The following is a 12,035-nucleotide window of genomic DNA, read 5'->3' as shown; positions in this document are numbered from 1 at the left end:
GGCAGGGCCATAATATTGGATTATACACTCAGGAAGCCATTTATTATCTTTTTAATTGCCAATTTGTAAGGCACACTGCTTCCTTTGAGTCTCCTTGTCCCCATACACTTGGGCTCCCAAATGTTTCCCTCTAGCAAGTGAGAGCAGGAAGAAAGATGGATGAATAGTTTTCAGTACATATGACCCTGACCAGACAGAGGGAAGTACTATATAGGCTGTCCTTCCACATAATCTAGTATAGTCCACCTGGGCCTGCCATTTGATGGCTGCATCGACATTGTCCCAGGCCTCTCAGAGATGAGAGAAGTTAGACAAGGAATGGGGATCTGGCTCAAGGTGATCTGGGGTCCCCCACCATTGGATTTTCCGGGCATTTCGGTTATAAAATCTTTGGCCTAGGTATGTTAAGTTTTTAACAGAGACGATGATGAACTTTTTTTCCACCAAGCAAAACATTTTTTCCCAATAATTGAGCTTTTGAGGAGCCAGACCCCGGTAGTAGGACTGGGGTATTTTGTTTCACTATAAGGTTTGTGGGAATCTAATTTTCTAGTCTCTTATGGCCATTGTTTCCCCATGTTGGTACCAATGAAGTATCCTAACCCCAAGAGGAAGGTGAGTGCTAATGGAAGCCTCTCCCCACATTTCCGGGTCAGCCTCGGCCAATCCTATGGCAAAGAGTAGAGCAAGAATCACAATAACGGTGAGAAACAAGGCGTGACAGTGCGTCACAGTAAGGAAACAGAAAATAAGGACAGTCTTCTGTTTCACCGGACCGTCCATTCCTCAAGCTTCTGCCGTGCCTAGATCAGTCAGCTTCCAGAGTGACTGAAGCAGGGCTGCGGTCTCCCAGAGCCTCTGGGGTTGCAGATTGCTTCTTCCATATGGTCAGCTTGCAAGGCGTTGATGGATCAGGAAGGCACTCCCAGTTTCGAGATGCGGGCTTCACTCTGCTGTGATGAATCCAGGGACCTACCTCGGCCACCTTTACTGCAGTAGGGGTGGACAAAATGACAGTGAAGGGACCCCTCCAGAGGGGTGTTAGGGGTTGGACGTTTCACTCCTTTATCCATATCGCATCTCCTGGTTTAAAGGGGTGAGCGTCTGCGGTCAGACTCACAGGCAATCGCTCCCAGACCCAGGGGTGTGAGATGGTTAGGGTAGAACCAAGGGCCCGCATCTGTTGCCTTAGGGTTAGATTGTCTGTCTCATTTACATTCCCCGCCTTGTACCCTTGATAATGGAAGGAGGGCACCCAAAAAGGATTTTATAAGGGGAAAGTCGCATCTGCTTCTTCAGCCTCCCACCTGCAGCTGCAATCTGCCTCCCTGAAGGTCCCTTATCTCTCCGTGCCTCATGTTAACTCTTCCTATTCATTCCTCCCCCTGGAACAGGGCCCCTAACTGCCATTAGGGAACAGGGATGATGACCGTTCTGGTTTCTTCAAGCTGATAAGGGACGGTGTCGGGGTACAGCAGTTAGAGTCTACTCAAGGATTGTTCGAGTGGCCCACAGTATGGTTTTACAGGAAGGCTGGCAGGCATGAGGTGGCGTAAACATTAGCAGACACAAAGAGAAAAACTCAACGTAAAGATTATACTGACCAACAAGATGGCATCTTAAGATAATGTCTGCAGTTTCCAAACATGTGAAACAGTCTAGGAGAGACCCTGACTATGTAAACAATATATGTTGGGGAGTCTCTCATAACCCAGGTGATGGAGAAGCAGGAGAGCAGTGGTGGCTCTATTTCCAAGAGTTTGGCCCTAATTTAATTTAAAAAAATTTAAAGCATCTAATGCTTGTGAGGTATTATTTAGAGTTTTGCTGAGTATAAGCAGACAGCCTGCTTTATTTTGAGGTGTAAAACTTTTTTAACAGCCAGGAGTTCTATTAGAGAAAGAGTCAAAGCAGCCATTTACCATTATTAATTTGCACAATTTTAGGTAAACCAAACCTGGGTATTATTTTATAAAGCAAAACTTTTATTACTTGTTGTGCCTTTTTTTGTGTTGCAGGAGAAGGCCTTTATTCAGTTAGTGAAAGTATCAATCCATACCAACAGGTGTTGGAATTCCTTTGACCTTGGCATATGAGGGAAACCTAATTGTTAGTCTTTCCTGGATAGCCTTCGGTTCCTTGATTGCCTGAGGGAACAAGTTTGTGGTTGAAAGGATTGTTTCTAAGACACACTTCACAGGCTGACACTACTTGCAGAACTGTCCTTGACAAATTTTTGTTTAGTAAACATCCTTTGGGCCATTTGATAAGGTTTGTCCCTCCCTCAAGAAAGGCCTGGTGCTGTGTTTTAATGATGTTTAGCTCTGTGAGCTTGGTGATAGTAATTGCCCTGCTGTGTTTGTAACCATTCCAAGGGCTACAAACAGTGTCTAGGAGTCAGACCCCAGTTTGTTTATTTATTTATCTTTTTGGAGAGTAGGTGGGATTGAGTCTCCTTTAATAATTGATATAGCAGGCAAACTATTTTCCTGAACTCTGATATGCACAGCCTACAATGTCTAGTAATTTCCAAAAACTCACATAACTGTTTATCTGTCCTGGAGTTGGTAGCACCATAGTCTCTAATTCAGTTGTAATGTCCCTTTCTAGCAAGGGAGCAAGGCTCTCTGGCATTATCAGGAAAGAACGAGAAAAAATTAGGTTTCCCCATATACATCCCAGGGGCTGAGAGAAAAATCTAGTTAGATGTTTTCCGGAGATGCCTCTAATCATCGTGCTGCATTTGGATAGTTGGCCTGGAGTGGAAAGGAGGACAGAAAAGTAGCTCTGGTGTTAAGAAGGAAATCAACCAGTTTTTCTTCTATATTTAGAGTCACCCGAGGCTCTGGGTTTCTGATAGACAGTTGGTTTAGGGGAGTCACCGTGAAGAGCCCCAGACATTGGTTATCTGAGGCCTCATAGATAGAGGCCCCCAGTACATTCAGATTACCAGTGATTGTCTCCACATCAGGAGCATGGCTTATGGGGTTTTCATTTTGGTTGTCCCCTCTGAAGATGGTCTCATTTTAGTGCTCTGAATGGCCACATAAATGGCACATTTGAAAATCTGTATATAACTTTTGACTCCCCCAAATTTAACTACTAACAGCCTACTGTTGACCAGATGTCTTACCAGTAATATAAATAATCAACACATATTTTACATGTTATGTGTAATATATACTAAAGTCTTAAAATAAGCTAGAGAAAAGAAGATGTTATTAAGAAATCATGAGGAAGAGGGGTGTCTGGGTGGTTCAGTCAGCTACACAGAGAGTGCAGAGCCACTTCAGGTCCTCTGTCTCCCCTTCTCTCTGTCCCTCCCCTGCTCGTGCCCTCTATCAAAAATATGTATTTAAAAAGGAAATTATAAGGAAGAGAAAATACATTTACTGTGTATTTATCCAAAAAGAGTCTGCGGATAAGTGAGTCTGTGCAGCTCAAATCCGTGTTGTTCAAGAGTCAGCTGTATTTCCAGTTACTCTCTCACTGTGTTTGCGTGCCTCCTCTGTACCAAGCCGTGGGTCCAGGGTTTCTACTGGGACTTGGTCACATAGGTGTGGCGTGTCCTTTCCTTTCTTGTTTAAGTATCTCCTTTTCATGAGGCTCTCCCAGACTGCGCCATTTGAGACTGCCTGCCACCCCACCTTGCTTCCCAGCACTCTGTCCCCCATGCCCTGCCATAGTGTTTCTGCTGCTGTGTGTGTCCCCTTCCCTCACATGTCAAAAACTGGCACCAAGAGGCCAGCTCTGAGCAGGCAGTTCACCCTTCTTGGCACCACATGTTCAGTCCGGTCTTCTCTGCACTTGTGCAGGACACCCCCATCCCTCTTCTAGGGAAGCAGACTTAAAGTGCCATCTAGTCAGCATCTGGCCAGGGTCTCAAAGTGAAACACAGTTGTCGCTGTTTTATTATTGTTTCTTCATTTTAACTCCATTGTAAAATACACAAAGCATTTCCAAGTTTCAAAAATCAAAACTAAATGCAAAGCTTACTCAGAAGTCTCACTCCTGTCCCTGTTTCCTTTACCCCATTCCTGTGAACTTCCTGTAGGCAACCATTTTTATTAGGTTCTTTCTTGGTTGTTCTGCCTATTTCTTTCTGGCAAAAGTAGAAACTTGTAGCAAAACATAATAAGATTTAGTCTTAGCAGGAAATGTACCTCAGTCCACTGGATCACAGCTAAGAACAGCATATTATAATCAAATTAAACAGACAAACAGGGGCGCCTGGGTGACTCAGTCGGGTAGGTGTCTGACTCTTGATTTCAGCTCAGGTCATGATCTCACGGTTCATGAGTTTGAGCCCCCCATCGGGCTCTGTGCTGACAGCATGGAACCTACTTGGGATGCTTTCTCCCCTCCCTTCCCTCTGCCCCTCCCCTGCTCACAAGCTCTCTCTGTCTCTCTCTCAAAAAATAAAAATAAAAATAAAAAAATAAAGTGTTCCTAATTTCAGATCACACAATGTGTCTGAGAAGAAATCTACAGTGATAAGAAGCATGGTTACTATTTATGCCGTTCTGTAGAGCTGTTCCTTCACTAAAGGATGTTACTTTTTTCACTTAAAACATTGGAAATAATTGCATATCAATTCCTAGACTTCTACACCACATTCTTTCTCTCCCTTCTTTTTTGGTTGTATAGTACTCTATTGAATGAATGTACTGTAATTCAACCAATCTCCTCTGGGTGGTCATTTTAAGAGCCATTTATAGAGACAAATAACTTGAAAATATTTTCTCTCAGTAGCTTATCTGTATGTAAACAGCTGTGTGTGTGTGTGTGTGTGTGTGTGTGTGTGTGTGTGTGTGTGGTTTTTTGTGTGATTTTTTTTGTTTTTAAATTTTTTATGTATTGGATGTATCAATCCTGTATCAGTTTGAGATTGAGTCATAGTTAGGCTTTTTCCACACCAAGGTTATAAAGGAATTCAACCATGTTTTCTTCCACTACTTAGGCAGTTACTTTTTTTCACATCTTAGTCATAAGGAGTTCATTCTGTTACATGTTATAAGACGTGGGTCCAGTTTTATTCTTCACCAGAGAGCTATGAAATCCCAACATTTTTAACACTAAATTATTTAACACTGATAGTAATTATTTAATACCGTCAATAATGTTTTAAAGGTCAGGGTATAATTGTTTCCTTGTTCTATTTTGCATGTAAATGCCCCTTACTGTTTTTTTTTCCCCAGGAAGTCAATGAAAATTCTCTTAAGAGATTAAGTGTCTACTTAGAAAACCTCCAGAAACCAGGCTCCAAGTCTTTGAAACCAACTCAGCTTACATTTTATGTAAGAGAAACAGAGCAGAATTCTTCTGAAGGCCAGGAACCCTTTAGCACATCCGGTATGTGTTCTCATTTCTAGTGTTTCCCTTATAAGCTCTGTGATAAATCTGTTCATTAAGTGTGTTGTTGCCAGAATACCTTTGGATTGAAGACTTGGTCTTAAAAAAAAAAAAAAAGTAGTAATAATATCATTTAATTGTTTTCCTAGAATTAGATTCTATTTCTGGCTACCTGTGTTTGAACAAGCCATTTTTTGTGTTTAAACTTTTTTGTCTGTAAAACTAAAATGTTCCTATTTGTCCACTTTTTAAAAAAAATTTTTTTTAATGTTTATTTTTTTTGAGAGAGAGAGAACACGAGTCGGGGAGGGACAGAGAGAGAGGGAGACAGAGAATCTCAAGCAGGCTCCAGGCTGTCAGCACAGAGCCCAGTGTGGAGCTTGAACCCTTGAACCATGAGATCATGACCTGAGCCAAAGTCAGATACTCATGAGCCAGGTGCCCCCTTTAAAGTTGTTTTTTAATCTATTTGTCCACTTCCTATTTCAGTGTTGTTTTAAGTGTTAAACGTGTTTATAACAATTTACATTTTTTAAAGTACAGCCTATAATCCCTTATTTTGTCCTCAAAGTACTCTGAAGTAGGTAGTGTTTGCCCAAATAAATTGGTAATGTGTGGGGATTTTGCCAGGACTGTGGAGATGGAGTATGGGTCTTGAACTTAGGCCTTTCAACTCCAGCTTTAGGCTCTTTTATTTATTTTTTTTAAGTGGTATTTATTTATTTTGAAAGAGAGAGAGAGCAAGATGGGGGGGGGGGCAGAAGAGAGAGAGAGAGAGAGAGAGAGAGAGAGAGAGAGAATCCCAAGCAAGCTTCACACCGTCACCACAGAGCCTTACACAGGGCTCAATCTTCAGAGCCAAGAGATCATGATCTGAGCTGAAATCAACAGACTAAGCCATGCAGGTGCCTTTTGGCTCTTTTTAATCAGTCTTAATATACAGTCTTCTTTTTATTATTATTATTATTTTTTTTTTTTAGTATTTATTTTTGACAGAGAGAGACAGAGTGTGAGTGGGGGAGGGGCAGAGAGAGAGGGAGACACAGAATCTGAAGCAGGCTCCAGGCTCTGAGCTGTCAGCATAGAGCCTCACGCGGGGCTCGAACTCATGAACCGTGAGATCATGACCTGAGCCGAGGTCAGTTGCTTTAACCAACTGAGCCACCCAGGCACCCCAATATACAGCCTTCTTTTTGATCCTTTGTTGCTACTTTAATCCAGATCCAGAAATACTTAAAATTAAGGGCAAATAAGGGTCTATATTTTCTCTAAATATATACTCTTTTGGTGATCCTTGAGGAAATAACTTTATTTTTGGAGTGAACCTTAAAATAATTTAAAGGTTTACCAGGAGCTTTCTGTGAGTTAAGGTCAAAACAATTAGAAAATGCACTATAATGTTTTTTCTTGAAACAAACTGTTAGAAAACTCAAAATGTGATCGTTTTGGGGACCTAGAGTCTATTTCTTGCTCTGCCAGTGACTAGCTATGTGACCTTAATTTCTGGTTCTTCATTATTAAAATGAAAGAGGTGAAATGCTGTGTGTACATACTGAAGCATTCAGTGAAGACCCTACCTTATACCCGGGGCTCATAAGGCTCTCAGGAGCTCGCATGGAGTGAGGAGAGCTTGGGCTAAAAAGGGCTAAAGCAGGATCTTTATGTTGAAAAACACTTCCCACCCAATCTCTCCAGGAATGAATATTTGATCATGTATCTTCTCTTTGTTTTCTTACCCTCTCATGTTTGAATGTGGGAGATCAGAAATCAGAAATTCCTTGTCTGTTTCTCCATCTACCTCTGATTTGGGAGTTTTATTTAAAGAAAGACACTATTCTTCATTATCCAGAGACAAAAAGTCAACTCAGAGTCCTGTTATGAAAGCACAGCCCTACTGAAGAATGCTGTTAATGATCATAGTAGTCGTAACAAGTAATTATGTTTATCACTCTAAATGACACAATTCTATTTGAAATTGTAAGTAATTATAAAGGTGCTCTTCTTAAGCAGCTGAGATACATTCTTTAGTAGTATAAGACCAAATATTCATAAATACTCTTCAAATAGATACACAGTCAAGATTAGGCTAGGAATTGAAAAACCTCATACTTATGCATAGTTGTCTACTTAGAGTTAATGATTTCTCCTTGACAGATAGAATTTGTAAAGGTAGGTTAAGTCCTTTACAGTTTTTAAAACAATATTATCACCGTTCAGTTTTTATTTGTCTGGGTTTTGGAGAGTCAGGCTCATTTCTAGTCATTGCCACTTTCACTACTGCCATTAACTGGGTTTGTCTTGGACGTTCACCTCACATGGAGTTAAAGAATGAACCAGGTCTATAGGGTGCCTGGATGGCTCAGTTGGCTAAGTGCCAACTTCGGCTCAGGTCATGATCTCATGGTTCGTGAGTTCGAGCCTCACATCAGGCTCTGTGCTGATAGCTCAGAGCCTGGAGCCTGCTTTGGATCCTATGTCTCCCCCTCTCTCTGCCCCTCCCTCTGTCTCTTTCTCTCTCTCTCTCTCCCTCTCTCAAAAATAAAATTTTAAAAATTAAAAAAAAAGAATGAACCAGGTTTATTTGTTAGGGAAGGAGCAAACAGAGGGAAACTCAAACTTAGAAAGTTTCACACAGCAAATTAGGGACAGAGCTGTTACTAGACCTAACATCTCCTCATTCATAGTCTAATTTTGTGATTTGTATTTTACATTATCTATTCCTCTTCAAAAATTTTGTTAGTAATCATTTTTGCCTCTGCCGTTATGACAGAGTCTGGAAATCTGACAAGTATTCAAAAGATTTTTATGTTTTTAACCTTTTTATCTGATTGTAAAATTAAGATCACTGATAATTAAGATGGTAACAAGGTAAAATGTTTACTACTGATTTTCAGTACTGAAAGGCCTAAATCGTTTCTTTAGCTCTACATTTTTTGGTGGCCTGTGAGGAGATATACTCCACTAAAACAAGTGGAAGAGTTACCAGGAGCCTTCTGTGAGTTAATGTTAAAACTAGTAGGGGGCACCTGAGTGGCTCAGTTGGTTAAGTGTCCAACTGTAGATTTTGGCTCAGGTCATGATCGCAAGGTTGGTGAGATCAAGTCCTGCGTTGGCGTCGGGGTCTGTGCTGACAGCACTGATCCTGCTTAGGATTCTTTCTCACTCTTTCCCCTCCCCCTTCTCTCTCCCCTCCCCCCAAATAAATAAATAAACTTTCATAAAAATGCTAAAACAAGTAGTTGTAGTCAGCGGTGACTGAGTAGAAATAAAAATCCTCTACTTTTTTTTCTTAATTTTTTAATGTTTGTTTATTTTTGAGAGAGAGACAGAGTGCAAGCAGGGGAGTGCAGAGAGAGAGGGAGACACAGAATCTGAAGAAGGCTCCAGGCTCTGAGCTATCAGCACAGAGCCCAATGCAGAGCTTGAACTCACAGACCACAAGATCATGACCTGAGCTAAGTCAGATGCTTAACCAACTGAGCCACCCAAGCACCTCTCTATTTTTTTTTTTATGTTTATTTGTGAGAGAGAGAGGGAGACAGAGACAGAGAGTGTGAGCAGAAGAGGGGCAGAGAGGGAGATACAGAATCCAAAGCAGGCTCCAGGCTCTGAGCTGTCAGCACAGAGCCCAGCGCGGGGCCTGAACCCACGAACCGTGAGATCATGACCTGAGCTGAAGTCCGATGCTTAACTGACTGAGCCACCCAGGCACCCCAGGAAATAATATATACAAATAGCCAACAACCATTAAAATGTGTAGCTTCTGTAGTCACATTGGTAGAGGCATTCCTCACTATATAGCAGCCCTTACATTGGAATAAATAATTAACAGAATCGATAAGATAGAAACTGAGATTTATTCCTGACAACTCTTCTGGGGATTTGTTCCTTGACTGATCTCTTCCTTACCTCAAATGCAGGAATTTGGACTTTGCTTTCTTCTTTCACTAACTAGAACAACTCTCCTGCCAGTATTTCTCACTTTACCATCAAATGATTGAACTAAAAAACTTCTTAGTTTGCATGTTCTGGATTCCTTAAGTCTGTGTGGCAAGGCGTCTGTGTATCTCTCATAATGATTTAAACTCTGGTGTCTGTCATCAGTGGCCAAGATAAGAAAATACATTTCAGCCTTATATGAAAAGTGAACAATTGGGGCGCCTGGGTGGCGCAGTCGGTTAAGCGTCCGACTTCAGCCAGGTCACGATCTCACGGTCCGTGGGTTCGAGCCCCGCGTCAGGCTCTGGGCTGATGGCTCAGAGCCTGGAGCCTGTTTCCGATTCTGTGTCTCCCTCTCTCTCTGCCCCTCCCCCGTTCATGCTCTGTCTCGCTCTGTCCCAAAAATAAATAAAAAACGTTGAAAAAAAAATTTTTAAAAAAAGAAAAGTGAACAATTAAAAATGTTTGTGTCCATCAGTTTCAGAAGTGTTAAATAAAAATTGCACTGCCTTCAATATATGGACTGGTATATATAGCTGCTAAAAAGAATAAGTTGATCTATACATACAGACAACTGGTTAAGTAATAAAAGCAAGTTCAAAGTAATATACCTAGAATGTTACTATTTCTATATTAAAAAGAAACAATTCAAACTGTAGGGGTGTGTGTAAACAAATATGGGCATATATCACATGTATTATACATGCATAAACACATAGAAAAGGTCTAGAGCAGTGCTGTCCAAGAGAACTCTCTGTAATGATGTCAGTGTTCTGTATGTGCACTAATATAGCAGGCACTAGCCCCATGTGACTATTGAAATGGGGTTAATGTGACCAGGAACTGAATTTTAATTTTATTTAATTTTGATTAATTTAATCCTAAACTTCCATTAGAGGGCTAATAGCTACCATATTAGACAGTGCAGGTCGAAAAGCACAGGTTCCTAATTGTTAGTAATGGTTATGTCTAGCAAAGATGTGAGTCTGTATGCCTGTGAACAGACTTTTATTTTTACTATATGTATCTCCAATTTCATAGTGAGGATGTACTTATAAAATAATTGTATAATTTTTGAAACCAACTAAAAGTACTTTTTTTTAAAAAAAAGAATAAAGAGTCAGTGTTGGGGTGGTATAATGGAGAAAATACTGGGCTTGGGATCAACTCAGACTTAAGCCCTTGCTCTGTTTTCCTAACCTCCTTAAGCCAGATTTCTTCACAGTTGAAGAAAGATAATAGTGACACAGTTGGTGAGGATGTTGAGAAGTTGTATAAATTCAGCTGGAACCATGCCTAACCCCCAGTAATGAAGAAAAGAAAAAACAGTGGATTTCCTATTGAGGATGTAACACATTAGATTACTGACCTTACCCCACTGACTACCCAAAATCAAAATCAGATTGTGAAGCATTAACTTTTAACCAGTTAGGGAATTTTACATCACTGCCAAAAATATTGAGTTACTGGGTTTCTGTCACCCCTGAGGCTAGGCCACTCCCATCTGAACCATTGTTACAGTAAAACTTCCCCATCTCCCATCTCTCCTCCTTTGTCTTAGTGCTAGAAACCATCTTTCATGGATACTTGCTAATAGGAGAGCTTTTCCACTCTAGACTATAGAGACCATATTTATGGCCAGCATTGAAAATATTCTGAATCCCCTCCTTGGGCTGGAATGGGTTTGGTCTCTAGTGCCAGACTAGAAAGAAAAACTGACAGAGGAATTCATGAAGGTAAAGATACTGTGGTAAAGTTTTAGAGAAGGGTAGTTTTCCATTTACAGATGATTTGCCAATAAGATGGATTTTAAGCAGTAATCAAATGTTTTAAAAGATTTTGATTTTATTAATGTTGCATGAAAAATTATTTTTAAATAAATGAATAATCATCTGTATTAATTGTTTGGGGGAATTATATTCTCTAGGATTTCGAGCAGTCAAATTTACTTTGCACACCAGAGATCTGCTAAGCACAGTATTATATATTCTCAACTCCTGCAGTTTATCTGTTGAACATATCCAAAGCTTGAATACTAATGTGTGTTCCCAGCCTCTCAAAGAGGCTAAAAGGATGCCTGACAGGCCCATCAAGTGGGACAAGTCTTATTACTACTTTACTGGATTCAAGGACCCTCATGAAGACCTTGAACAAGTCTCGAGAATGGAAACAACCCTCACGTATGTAAAAGTTCCTATTTAATTAAACTTATTTCTAGTTCATGTTTAAAATTAAAGCCTAATTTTTCAGGAAAAATAATTCTATCAATATAGTTAATCCAGTGACCATTATGAAAAAGATAATTCATGTTTCTTAAAGTGGCCAGAATACTTTCAAATGTATTTAATTTGTGGTCTTTTGATGCCAAACAAATGCAGGAAGTTGTTTTAAATTTTAAAAATTCTACTATTCAAGTTACCCCTGGTATATGGAAAAAGGATGTATATACCTAAGACTATAAAAAATATGAGGCTTCTTCAGGTAAGCATTTCCAGTTTCTTCAGCTAGTGTAGGAGTAATGTTCTTTAGTGTAACAGTCCATACATAATAAAAATGCATGGAGACAGCGCTTGAAAATATCATCTCTAGGGGGTTATAAAGTACAAACTCTCAGCTATAAAATAAACTAGTCCTAGCGATGTAACATACAGCATGGGTACTGTGGTCAATAATACTGTATTGTGTATTTGAAAGTTGCTGAGAGAGTAGATCTTCATAAGAAAAACAGTTGATAACTACATATG

At 40.2% G+C, this 12,035-nt stretch overlaps 1 protein-coding gene across 1 annotated transcript in view; it reads left to right on the top strand.

The window, feature by feature from the left end:
- The window catches only part of TCAIM (T cell activation inhibitor, mitochondrial), a 74,862-nt gene that overhangs the window by 33,478 nt on the left and 29,349 nt on the right, over positions 1-12,035 (top strand). The window contains exons 5-6 of the mRNA XM_047100254.1: positions 5,199-5,352; positions 11,219-11,471. Of these exons, the coding sequence (XP_046956210.1) occupies positions 5,199-5,352; positions 11,219-11,471 (407 nt within the window). The remainder of the gene's footprint in view (positions 1-5,198; positions 5,353-11,218; positions 11,472-12,035) is intronic.

Source organism: Lynx rufus, unplaced genomic scaffold (assembly GCF_022079265.1).
Source record: "Lynx rufus isolate CCGP_SWC_20201006 ecotype Redwood Valley unplaced genomic scaffold, mLynRuf1.p SCAF_5, whole genome shotgun sequence".
Lineage (NCBI taxonomy): Eukaryota > Metazoa > Chordata > Mammalia > Carnivora > Felidae > Lynx > Lynx rufus.
This window is presented reverse-complemented; position numbering and strand designations above follow the sequence as displayed.